The sequence below is a fragment of the Alligator mississippiensis genome, chromosome 6 (genome assembly GCF_030867095.1).
Source record: "Alligator mississippiensis isolate rAllMis1 chromosome 6, rAllMis1, whole genome shotgun sequence".
Taxonomy (NCBI): domain Eukaryota; kingdom Metazoa; phylum Chordata; order Crocodylia; family Alligatoridae; genus Alligator; species Alligator mississippiensis.
The window spans coordinates 66,518,921-66,532,357 of NC_081829.1; the positions used below are offsets into that span (position 1 = coordinate 66,518,921).

General features: G+C 43.6%; 1 protein-coding gene across 1 annotated transcript in view; it reads left to right on the forward strand.

Annotated features, from left to right (window-relative positions):
- The window catches only part of LOC102560781 (putative lysosomal acid lipase/cholesteryl ester hydrolase), a 28,655-nt gene extending 15,455 nt beyond the window's left edge, over nucleotides 1-13,200 (forward strand). The window contains exons 7-11 of the mRNA XM_019484179.2: nucleotides 4,784-4,920; nucleotides 7,059-7,205; nucleotides 10,687-10,758; nucleotides 11,060-11,125; nucleotides 11,624-13,200. Coding sequence (XP_019339724.2) covers nucleotides 4,784-4,920; nucleotides 7,059-7,205; nucleotides 10,687-10,758; nucleotides 11,060-11,125; nucleotides 11,624-11,857 — 656 coding nt within the window. The 3' untranslated portion in view covers nucleotides 11,858-13,200. The remainder of the gene's footprint in view (nucleotides 1-4,783; nucleotides 4,921-7,058; nucleotides 7,206-10,686; nucleotides 10,759-11,059; nucleotides 11,126-11,623) is intronic.
- Nucleotides 13,201-13,437: the final 237 nt, after the last annotated feature.

The window sequence follows — 13,437 nt, forward strand, 5'->3', positions numbered from 1 at the left end:
TCCTATGGGTGTAGAACCCAGGGTGTGGTAACCTCAAAGAGCAAGGGTAGTTTGATCTGGATTCCCATTCTTTTTGACTGCTCAATGACAAGAATTTGGTCAAATCAGGGATCTCTTCCTGGAATTTCCACTCAGAATGTTGTTGACTATTGGTTTCAGGCTTGGATTTCCTTATTACCCTCCCCACCCTTCCCCCACCTCCCCCTGAACTCAAATATGGCTGTTTTACTTTTGGGAAGTAAAAACATTTTTTTTCTTCAGTCCATTGGTGTAATAGTCACTCCCTGCCCCACAAGCTGCTTCATACCCCTGATCATCGATGTTGCCTTTCTCTGTACATGCTCTACTTTCACTGTATCCTTCTTGGGATGTAGAGGCCAGAACTGACAATTGTTCCAGATGTGAGAAAGTTCAGGTGAATACTATCTGGTGCTCAGAATTTATTAATGTTAAACATATTAGTTTAAAAAAAAATTCTTTCTTCTTAGTTCAATTTGATTTAATGCATCAGATCTATCTAGATGAAAGAATTGGCCCCATGTAGGAATTTTCCATGATATCGTAAAGACAGACGCAGATCATTAATTTGTTCCGTGTGGCTGTAATGTCCCTGACTCCTACTCCTTGGACACCTCATGGTCCCACCAATTGTCTAGCTGGCTTCTTGCTTCTGATATATTAAAAAAAAATATTATTAATTTAAGCATCTTTTGACAGATGCTCTTTTTGTGGTTTGCCTTATTACACATTTACATTTAACCTGCCAGAGTTTGGGTAGATCTTTTATGTTTTTAACAATGCCTGCTATTCAGTGTTTTTACTGGAGAGTTCTTTATCCTTTCTGATTTGAAATGCTTGCTTTCCCAAAGCTTCTAATACAATACTTTTAAACAGCTGAGGCTGCCTGTAGTCCTTCTGCATTTTTGACTGCTCCTTTTAACTTCTTTTTAACTAACTTCCTTCTTTCTAACTAACTTCCTTCTTTTGGCCAGGTACAGACATTACACTTTTACCTGTATAAGTGTTTGGAAACCAGTCTATACCCATAACTGGGCAGGAATTCAGCACACAAAACGGGCCTATATCTATAAGAGAACAGAACTTCAGTACTGCTACCAGATTTGCCCATCACTTTCGGGTGTGCTTATTTATTAGGGATATGTTTCTAGGGTCTCTGTAATTCTATCAATGTGCTGCTTGTGTACTTGTGTTTCTATATGGAGCTGTATATCTCCCTTCTGCAAGTCCTCATCCCCAATGAAGCTATCTTGCAGGACTCAGTTTCAAGGGTTGGGTTCCTCCAGTCACCAGATCAGTCATACACACACAGATTAACGTGACATGCCTGACCCGGCTGGGTTGATCATCATGAACAGGCTGATACCCTCATATGCCAAGAATCAGTTCATCAGAGCAACAATAAACCGCAGTTAGATACAAGCACACAGGTAAACAGAATACTTCTGAATCCAGCTGGGTGTCCAGCTGACACCCTCGTGGGCCAGCATTCAGTTCATTAGGGCACGTCTGATCCAAACTGGGTCAATCAGCCTGTACAAGCTGATCCCCTTATACGTTTCAAATTTGGCACGTCCCAATCTTTAGTCTCTTGATGAGCAGACTCCACAGTATTTTTGGGCTTCACAGGGATCTTTAGCTTAGGTAAAAGAAATGTTGCTGCAGAGCAAGTGGGGAAGGAGAAGCAGAGAAGGAAAAATACCCGGTTACTACCAGTTTGACTATAAAAGTTATTTATTGCTAAGTATATGAAATATATAATGGCACTAGTAGTAATAGACATGCAAAGGAAAACAAACATAAACAATTACAACACTACCCTGGTTTCACTATGTATTTGGGGAAACTTAGCTCAAGCTTAACTAATACAATTTGGGTTCAGAAACCTATGCCTAGAGAGGGAAAAAAAAAAAAAAAAGAGAGCAAGAGCTGGGATCTCCCAGTCCAAGGCACTCAGGTTCCAATACTGACTGGTAAAGTTCTTAGCACAATCCTTGAAGGGAGACGATCTGTTTCTTCCAGCTTCTCAAGAACAACAGTGAGTGGTGTCAGAGAGATTTCTCATCTTGAAGCACACCTTTGCTGCTTTTTACAGATTTTTATACCCTCAATTCAGCTTCTTCAAAGCATTCTTTCAATAGTGTAAATAATTGTCTTTTCTATTTACAAGGGGTTATCTGGTTTGGAACATCTCAAGAAACTGATTAACAACCAGGAAAAACATAAGTTTTTAAGGAGTAACCAGACACTTAGAAGCCAGCTTGAAATTCTTATGGATAGCAGATATACTGGATGGGATATCTCATTGTTTCTTTAGAAACAATAGATAGCTTGCAGCATCAGGGTTTTGTATTTTTACCTGTTCTGAACAAGCCTCAGCTTAGCATGACTTTTCATAAACTTTTGTGGGGAGGACTTCCACCAGTCATCCTGGGAAAAGTATGACAACACTTGTGGTAAGAGCTCCAATGGGCTGGACGCTGTGATGAATTTTACCATTTTTCAAATGGTGCCCATACCCCCTCTGATTCAGTCTGTTGCCTCAGCATTCCCTAACCCGGCAACCGATTTTTAGTCAATCAAGTTTAAATAGAACTCCCATAGTGGGACTGTGGAATGTACGGCCCGAGATGCCTATTAAACCTTACTTCTGCTTAGTTCTGGTTAGATGAGGTGCGGGGGGGAGGAGTCCTTTGTAAATCCAGATTAGAAATGGCCTAACAAATGCTGAGCTGGGTGTGTGCAAATGTGGGTTAATTAGCATCTGGAGCACAGATTCCCTATCATGCAGTGCTCCCCTGCTTTTCTGATCCCAGAATTAACTGTGGTCTTTGCTTCAGGTGTTCTGTTCTCCATCTTCCATGTAAATGAATGGTCATCTGGTTCCATCTCAGACGCAAATATGACTTAGGGCAGTTGTTCCCTTATCTGGAGTGCTTTAGGTGCGTCTCCTACTGCATCTTCATTGTCTTTTGTAATCAGTTCTTGTTCAGGTAGAGAAGGGGAGGGGGGTGGAATTCTTTGCGAGTCAGACAGGCTGTGTCCTGTGCTAGGGTTCCCCAAGAACACAGAGCTGAGAGGTAACACTACATACAGACAATGGCGGCCCAGCAGGGGGCATTCCTGTACTGAGCCACCCACCTTACTGCTCCCGACCACCTACCAGGCTCTGAGTGCCTCCCTGGGGTGCCTCACATCCGGCCAACCTTCTTCCCAGAGCACACCTGCTAGCCTTGAGTCACCACTGCTACCGCCAAGGACTCTTGGTCTGTCAGCAGTGCTGTGCCTCCTGGGATATACAGGCCTTGTAGACCTTGAGGGTGCTTGATCCACTGCAGGAACTTGGGGTGCTTCCCTTGGCTGGGAGCGCAAATAGTGTTCTCCCTTAGTCAGCTGGTCCAAGGGGACACAAAGGCATGCCCCTCTCCCAGCCAGTTCACCATGCTTATAACGATGGAGAACTTTATTGATTACAGGGAGTAGGTTTGGGGTAGGGTACATGACAGAGCAATATTAAAGGATAACCTTAGAGGTAGCCACTGATTATGCATCTGCTGTACTGCAAGCTATATAACAAATAGATTTCAAGTAGCTTACTCACAAGTATCATCCAGAGGCTGGTTGCTTTCCTCTGAAGGCAGGCAGTTTCTTGTGTGTCCAGGTTCGAGAGAGAGGGAGAAGGGTGCAGCCTTCAGCTGCTCTTCCTCTCTCCCCAGGAGCCTTAGGGCTCCAGCATGGAAACTCTCTCCCTGCTTTCCAGCATGGCTCTGCCAAAAATGGCTTTCTGAGATGGCTTTGCCCCTTCCAGGAAAAAGGGATCCTATATATCCCTGTTGTGACCTCATCACTAAGTTCCCACCAGAAGCATCCCCATTGGCTGATGCCTGGAGCTTGAAAGTGACCTCACCTTCCATGTCCAATCAGGCAGGTGTTTCTGATGCCAGACAATCAGTTGAAAAAGCAGTACTGGTCACCTAGTTGTGTAGGTCCCTGCCTCCTTGCCATGAGGTAAGTGCCCAAAACAATAGATGTGGAGCTCCCCCCTTGGCTACCTGTAGCTTCTCACATGAACAGGAGCAGGATCCCCTTACCTCAGGAACGTTTCCAGTTTGGGTTACAATTCAGGGTTACCTGAAACAGATTGGGGGGAGGGCTGCCTGCCCACTGCAGTAACCATGGCAACCAAATTGACAGACTGGTGTTAAGCCTGATAGCAAAGTTTGGGGAGATACTGTGTTGGCATTCGGCCACACAGATCAGTTTAAAAGTGGCAGAACTGAGTCTAAGATTATCTTCTGCACCAAAGGTCGTATGTGTGTTCTGTTTATACTGATCTAAACTGCGCTTCTGGTTGAAACCACCTGACCTAGATCAGTTCTGCTTTGGGCTTGTTGAATGTCTGTATCAAGACTGTATGAAAAAAAAAAGTATCTTTATTTAGTGGGTCCTGGCAGATGGAGCTGGACATAGTAGAGAGCCTTAGGCAGGATAACTTAGACCAGTCTTTACTTTTCCATGAAAAAAGTTAAGGTTTTTGACACTTTCTCTCAATTTTAAAAGTAATTTTTGTCTATTCTTTGGTTCACTCTAATGCTGAACTTGTATTCCATCTGACTAACTTTTTTGTAGCAAACTTGATTTTATTTAAAAAAAAAAATCTATGAAATGAGCTCTGGAAAGATCAGTTAATTGAAGTGAATGAACGTTATCATTGTTACCTCTTTCAACTTTTGTATGATTGCTGTAATTTTTGGTGATTTCTCAGGTTTCATAGCATTTTCAATGATGCCACAGCTGGCTCAAAAAGTCAAAATGCTTTTTGTGTTGGGTCCTGCATACACATTGCGCTACAGCAAAAGTCTTTTATTACACCTCTTAGAACTTCCTGATGTGATGCTGAAGGTAAGTGACTTGTCCAAAAATTTTATTAAGATAATGAATAACTCATTGTGGATTAAATCAAAATGGGATTTTATTTTCATGTGCTTGTGCTCTCTCTCTCTCTCTCTCTCTCTCTCTCTCTCTTATATATATACTCTTTTGTATTCGCCCATATGGCTGACATACGTACTGGAGAGAGATTCAAGAAAATAAGTGGAGGGAAAGAAAACTCTCCCAGTTCTTACAGAGCAAGTTTCATCATTTAGCAGAAAAGGAGGGAGATGATGGGGGTTAACAACAGATTATGAATTAAGGGATTGGTATTTCTCCTGGCCACATGCAACCCTTGGAAATACGTACATATATTAGTGGTGGTTAAAAATGCACTATAAGGAATTCCACAGCTTTGGAATATGACTGAATCCTGCATTTGGATACAAAGAGGGGCAGGGAATCTGAGACTTGAAATTTTCTAAAATATTACTTTGACTTCATTTCAAATTTATTTTGTTTCAATATTACAATAACTTCATTTTACCATAATTATTAACAAATTTCCAGTGATTCAACCTTACTGAAATGGAACTTTTTGAATTTCTGAAAACAATGCATTAGTACATTCCAAAAGAAAATTTTGAGGTAGTTTTCGAGTTTCCTGAAAAAAATTTCCATTTAAATTAATCAGGACTTTGTGACAAAATACTGTTTTATAAGGACATATTAGATCAACTCTACTCTATAACAACTATTCCTGCATAACTAGTGACTTATCTTGCTTTCTTTCAGCTTTCATTCCTCTTCAATTATCCTATGCTTTTTCCTTAGCTCCATGTGTTGTAGTCTCATATCTGTGTTTTACCCACCCCTGATGTAACTGCTACATCTGCCTGTTTTCTGTAATGTTGGTTACACATATTATCACCTTTAAGTTTTTATTTCATTTAGGGTTACAGGGATTTAGCATGTTCATATGGCTACAGAAGCATGAAGGTGTAACAGGCTTGTGTGGCATGTTACATAATGACACAATTAACTAGTTAATTGCACAATAAATTTAGACCAGCCATATGTGCCAAATAATTACCACACCATAAAAATGACTGTCCAGCTTTAAAAAGAGCCGATCAGCTATAAAGCTAGTGCTGGAAAATATATAACTACTCCATACTTGTTTTCTCTCCAGCTTTAATTTGAACGTGTAGCAGAGCCCAGAATGATTGGAGCTGATGAGCACTCTCAAGTGGCAATGCTACCTTGACTTAAAAAAAAGGTTTAAAAGTTACACTTAGCTTGCAAGTTGTTAAGAGCAGGTTAGACTAACATTTGCATGAGATGATTAAGTCAGAGAGGATCCTTTCTTGAATAAGGAGGTTTCCAAGATATGACATTCCCACCACATTGTGTAGTCCAGCAATTTCAAGTGCCAGACCTTGCCTGATTATAAGTAGCGATTTGAACTTGGGTCTGTCACATGTTTGGTGAGTAAGTACCTGACATCACAGGCCTGGGCTATTTTGGGATGCTCTTTTACTTGTACAGGGTCTCTTCTGGTTTGTTTAGCATTTTTTAAGGGGTTGCTTTTGGTCAAATGTGGGATGAAACCAAAATCTTCAGTCAAAAAAATCTGCAAGATGTAATTCTTGTTTTCTAGCCAGCTGTCTTGTCAGGGATGGATGTACGTGTGTCTGGAAAACAGTGCAATCCAGCAGCCTTGACCAATGAAGTATCAAAATCAAAAAGAAATCCTAGCTGAGTGCAGTTAGTAATTGCAGTCCAATTAACTGCACCGCCATGAGGAAATTTGTATTCCCAATTAGATGCATTAGGGTCAGGGGCAGGTGGAGACAAGTGTTTGAGTGTGTAAGTGTGTTCATATATAAAACAAGAATGATAGGGAGAAGATGAAGAGAAACTTCCATCCTTGACAACATTTCTATATATATTAAATAAAAAGGCAATGATTTCTGACATCTTTAGTACAGTGGTGATCTTGTTTGCCATGTTAGAAACTCCTCATCAAATTGAACTTTCATACTTATCCTTTCTGACATCTACTTTTCCATGATTTAAATGTACTTATAGCTATTACATTATGAAAAACTATGGTTAAAGTATCTTTTAAAAGCATTGTAGTGAACATAGCCCCTGTGTTTACACAGCTAATATTTGGCAAGAAAGAACTGTGTCTACTGAATAAGAGGTTGAGAGCATTTACTGCCAAGATGTGCAGCAGTCCTTTAATAGACAGACTTTGTGCCCAATTCCTTTTCCTGAATGGTGGATTTAATAAGAAGAATTTAAATGTGGTATGTATAACTATGCTCCCAATTTGTATTGATCTGCATTTGTGTGAGAATCTTTAGAAAGTTGGAAAAATGAGGTGGTTTTCATTGTTGCAGGCGCTAATGAGTCACATGACCTGTTCAGTTAGAATGTATTATCCCTCTGTATTGATTTTTCCATCCAATAACTTTAACCACTTTTTCACACAGTCAGGCCTATATTCACTTTGTATTTCATTCACATATCTAAAATCTCTGTGGAGATAACAGGCATATTTTTCATGTAATGCCATGAAGAATTTCCATTCCTAGTTAGTGTATTCTGAAGGCACTGCAGAATAATTTAGATGGATGTCATCTAACTAATGCCATCTTTAAGTTTCAAATGATGTGTTCTTGTGAACCTAATCCTTCTGTTCCATAGTGATTTCATCCCCAATGTTCATTTTGAGTTTCAAACTAGAGAAGAAACTCAAGTGCTCAAAACAGTGTTCAGGTAATAGTTTTTTATCTTTAAACATTGGGAGCTATAGAGCATCTCCATGTTTCATACTGTCCTGGAAAGAATGATAACTCAGGCAAAGTGCACTCAATACTTGGCCCATGTTGGCATAAAGCTCTGTGGGTGCATCCAGATGAGTGCGTACGTGCCTCTTGCAGTGTCTCAACCTGCTTTGAGATACTGAAAGATGCACGTGCGAGAACAAAAAAACGAACTGCAAATTTGCAGCGCAGGGACAAAATTAGACCCCTAGATATCCAGGGGTCAAAAAATACTCTGGGGGAAAAAATGGGGCAGGGCACAGTCCAGGACCATGCCCTGAGGCAGCCAGAGGCTTGGTCCTCCACAGAGATGCTCTGGTAGCCAGCCAGAGCATCTCTATGGCTGCCTCTCACCCCAGTGCTGAAGCACGCTGCCTGCCCATGTGGGGCAGGCAGAGGAGCAGGCTGCTGGGACCTGCACCTGGCTTTGTGCTAGGTATGTAGGGGGTTGGGAGCGCTGGAGGAGGGGGGAAAGGGACCATGGGGGGGTGCCCGACCATAGCCCCCATTTATTCCCCTGCCCTACACTTGCTCTCCGACCCGGCTCCAGCCCCAACACACACTGGCATTAGGAGCAGTGGCCAGGGGCCACTTGGGGCTTCGTGGCACAGCTCCCCTGTGTGGGGAGCAGTGGGGCTTGGCCCCAGCTGCCTGGCATCCCTGCTGCTGCATTGCATGGGTGCAGCAAGCTCAGCAGGGTGCTGCACACTGTCTCAGAACCCCAACTGCTCAGGCTGAGTTGTGCTGAGCACCAGGTGACAGCTGTGGCACCCCTGAGCTTCCAGACAGTGTGTGGCACCCTGCCAAGCCTGGCCACACCCACACAATCTGGCAGCTGCAGTGCAGGTGCCAGGTGGCCAGGGCCAAGCCCTGCTACCCCCCACTACTCCATTGGGGGGGGCTGTGCCATGAGGCCCCTAATGGCCCCAACTACTGCTGCTGCTCCTGGTAAGCTGTGGGCAATGCGGGAGGCTGGAGCTGGGTGGGGAAGTGATGGGGTGGAGAGCAGGAACCAAGAGGGGGAGAAATCAGGAACCTGGAGCTGACTGGGGGTATTCCTGAATCTTCTCCAGGCTCTTGCTCATTCCCCTGCTCATCTTCAGCCTCCTGCCCCTTCCCATGAGGGAAGGGGGAGGGGCTGGGACCCTGCAGGCAGGGCAGTCCATGTGCTGTGTGGGAGGGCTGTGCTCTGTGGGGGGGCAGGGGACCCACCCCTCCTAAGTAGCCCCCACACCCACCCACACACTGACCCGCATCCCCCAACATCCCTCCACACCCACCCACATCCCCTCATCATGCACCCACCATGTGATAAGGAAACCAAAAGCAAACATTAAAACATATAGATATTTAGGATTTATTTTATTATGATGCTAGAGACACTGGTAGGCTTTCAAATTGCGTTAACATTTTGCCTTAGAAGCTCCTGTTTATTTGTAACATTCAAATACCCTGGGCCCTAAGGCACACTTGGCTAACTAGTAGCCCCTATTGTATGGGCACTAGTGGGTGAATGGGTAATGGATGGCTACAACAAAATACTTGGGACAAAAAAATCAAAAAATAGGACAGGAGTGACATGAGGGTCAAAGGGTCAAAGCATGAAAATGAGTGCACCTGAGGGGGACACTGAGCAGAGCCGCCTGGGCCTCACCCACTGATCCTCAGAGGCATCCAAGGAGCTGGTGGATGCTGCCCACTGGTGCTCTGCCCAGAAATGTGTTCAGACAAGTGAGAGGAGAGCAGCCTCACAATCTCTGGGCACCTTCCTGGCCAGAGCCTCCTTCCTGGTCAAGTATAGGGCCCACTTGGCTAGGGCCAGGAGGAGGTTGACCAGAAGGTCCCAGGACTTAGTGGGGCCGTGGATGGGGTGATCAAAAACAAAAAGGTGGGGGATGAAATTCAACCTCAGTAGGAGGAGGTTCTGGAGGTGGAGATGGAGGGGCTGCAGCCTGGTACACTCGGGGGTCATGTGTGCCAGGGTCGTCTTCTGCCCGCAGAAGAGGCAGGAGACCCGAGTGTCTGTGAAGCTTGCCATATACACGCCCATGGTGATGGCTCTATGGAGGAGCTGCCAGCTGAGGTCCCCAGTGGCTCATGGGATGGAGTACAGACTCAGCCACTGGGGTGCCCCAGCCATGGCCTCACTGAGCAGGTTCCACCACTTGGTGTCTGAGCGGGACACAAGAGCAGCATGATGGATCATGCAGCACGCAAGCATGTAGAGGTGGTGGCAATGGACAGTGGAAAAGTGGACTGGTCTGTTGTCCTTCAGCCCAGCCCATGCTGGGAGCCACCCCACCACCCTTGCCTCCAGCTGGTGCCAGTTCTATGGCAGGGAGGGGTCTGGGGGGGGGAGGGTAGACCCCCAAATAGAGCAGTGAGCCCACGCTTCACTGCAGAGCATAGGTGGGAGTGAGCCCACCTGTCACCCACTGCCAGGCCAAAGCTCTTGACCCAGTTGACCCTGGCAGAGGATTGAGGCACTTGTTGGTTTTGAATAGGGCCCACTTCAGACACGCCTAACGGGCAGTGTGCCTAATAGATAAGTTATAAGCAATCTGAAGTTGTTGACCTGTAGGACTCGACTGAAACCAACTGCAGTGAATTAACCAATTCTTAAAATATTTAGGAATACTTTGTAAATCCTTTGTAAAATCAGTATAAATGAAGCCTTGATCTAGGGTATTTTCAGGCAGTCTTTACACAACTCTGTTTTACATCTCCATTGTGCACAGTGTCTGCTTATGACAAAGGCGAGTCCCCAAGCTAAGTAACAAAATATGAAGACAGAAGTTTTCAAAAATTATTTCAGGTTCTCAGAACCCCTATGAATTTCCAGATTACTAGTAGTTCTGTGACACAGCTGTTGAGGGATGTGCTTATTGCTTCCAAAGAAGTTTGTCTTAGTCCATCCATTTTGAAAACACAGATATCTGAAATACTTAATTTTCTTTTACAGAGCCGGACAGATGTGTACATGTCAAAGTTTCCAGACTATACATCTGTAAAAAATATTCTTCACTGGGGTCAGGTAGAGTTCTATTAACCAGTGCTATTTTCAATTATACTATGATGTGGTTTGACATTCTGTCCCCTCACTTGATTTATCCAATCAGAATTCAATTTTGATCTTTTCTGGAGAAGTAGATTGTGCATAGTAAATGATGGGAATTAAATGACAAATGATTCCATCTGTTGCTAGGTCAACCTAATTATCAGGTGGTTTCTTGGGAAATGTCACCAGATAGATTGTCAGTTTCTCTGAAGGGGGTAATATTCTGTTCATAAAAGATGGTGTGGAAATTTTGCTCTAATTTTCTTTCCTTTTTTAGAACAAAAAAACAGGAGAATTCAAATACTTTGACTATGGCTGTAAGAACAAGGAGAAATACAACCAGGTAAGGAATATTGTTGACTGTTGACAAGGATGATGATGAAAAAACTGCCAAATGAATAACAGTTGGTTCATTGGCACAGTGGGGAGCAAGGTGGCACATGGCAGAGAACTGGAACTGCACTTCTTTGGATCCTTGTGTTTTAATCAGTATATTGTGTTGTCTTGTCACCCTTTGTAATTTCTTCTGAAACAAATGTTCCTGAAATATCTGTGAAGAATTTTTGTAAATCCTTATATTCTTTATACAGGAAAACTTCAGGATGGAATATCCTGTGCCAGATACAGCCATTGCCCTAGTTCTGGGGTGGATCTTAAAGATCTCTTACAAAAAGATTTATAAGAACAGATCCCAGTCCTGATGCCTACTATCTGGGATATCTTTTTCTTGGTAGAGGGAAGATCCCTGTGTGACACACCACTGTTTTGCTTTGACAGTCATTTTGTATAAATGTTCATTATGCCAGTAGTCTTTGAAAAACTCTCCCACTTTTTCTACCAGACCACCCCTCCCTTGTACAAGATAGAAGATATGATTGTGCCTACGGCGCTGTGGAGTGGTGGCCAGGACTGGGTTTGCCCCTCCAAGGACCTCTCCCTTCTTCTACATCGAATTACCAATTTAGTTCACTACAAGAATTTTCCTGATTGGGACCACTGGGACTTCATTTGGGGACTGGATGCAGCTCAGCGCATGTATAGTGAAGTCCTTTATCTGATGGAGAGGTATCGGTGAAAGAGGTTTTCTGCTCTTAAATTAAGAATTAATTGTATTCCTATAATTTTTGTTTGTCTGGTTGTTTTTGTATTTGTTGGGAGTTGTGGTTTCCAGGCTACATTTTTCAGGAACCACTTGGCAATAGAGCAATGAGCTTTCTGAAGGTAAGTCTTGCATTCAAGTGTCTTGCATCTCCTGGACTCCTTCCATTAAATAGAGATCTATGGAGTGCACAGGTCTAGGCTGCATATGTACCTTTTATTACCTAATCCTCAGCACCTTACAACCTGTGATTTGTGCTCCTGCTGCTGCAACTGACAAATCCTTCATTTTGCCCATGCAAGGTATATTTGTGCTGTGCTCTGTTAAAGTGATACATGCATAAATGGCTCCAGCATTTAGTGCTACTGATTGAAGCAACTATTGCTCAGCTGTCCTTAGTGTGTATGAAATGCGTTCCTTCTGGGAAGAAGCAATGTGCCTGAGATACTAAGCTAAATAATTATTTGTGTTTGTGGAACATATTCAGTAATTGCACCAGAAACAATTTAGGAGATAATTGGAGAGAACAGGCATCTTCCATAACCAAAGCTGCTAAAAAGGCAAGTCCTGGCCAGACTTCTTGGTTTGTGAATGACCCTCCTGGCTGCAGTGTTCATGGATAGTTGTACCATGTATGTTCAACAGGGCTGAATACTTGGTGGACAGACTGTAGCTGTGACAGCATCATGTGTCATCAGCATTTAGGGACTTTTTCCCTATTGGCACAATAGTTTTCTTATCAATCGGGCCAGGGAACTTCAACTTTGAACACTAGCCTGCTCAGAAACTGACCACTGTGGACTGAGATTTAGAACCTAGCATTTCCCTAGCATGTGAGCAAAAAGGAGGCTGAAGGATCTGCTGACAGGGATAGTTCTTTAAGTAATGGATGGGGCATTCCCCTGCCCTTGTACATGGGAGCCTTCCCAAAGTCAAGGAAGGTGGAAGCCCAGGAGCAGTTTTGAAACAAACGTGATGGGAATTTTGTTGAGAAGCTTGCTGTTTTCCCAAGATCTGAACTCATAATATGCCCAATAGGGTCAAAGTCTGTGGGTTTAACAATGACTTCACAAAACCTGTGTTCATTCCTTGTGCCATGCTGTGGGGAGGAGGGGTGGTTACCATTCTTCTGCATTATAGTGAGTATATCGAATTTCTTAGGAATTTGCTGTGGCTCTGACTGCTCAAACACATTCTTTTGCTTTCCTATACGTTGACCTCTAGTCCATGACCAACAGTTCTTTGTTGTTAATAGACTCTATTAAAAGTGTAAAGCTTCTATGGATACTTTGGTTGTCATTAAAGGAAAATGACCTGTGCATCATGTGTTATCAGTTTATATCCTAGCTCTTTTGCTCAGCCTGTTTGGTACTGTGACGTCTATGGGCCTCACGTCCGGTACCACCCTTCGTCTGGTAGCCCCTCCCCCTCGTCCCTCCTGCCACGACTTGGATGTTAAGTGATTCGAAGGAGGGGTTCAGTGGAGATCTTCTGCCAGAGGGGCTTGCCTGACATGAAGGGGGGTACTCACGGTTGGGTCCTCAGATGTTCCACGG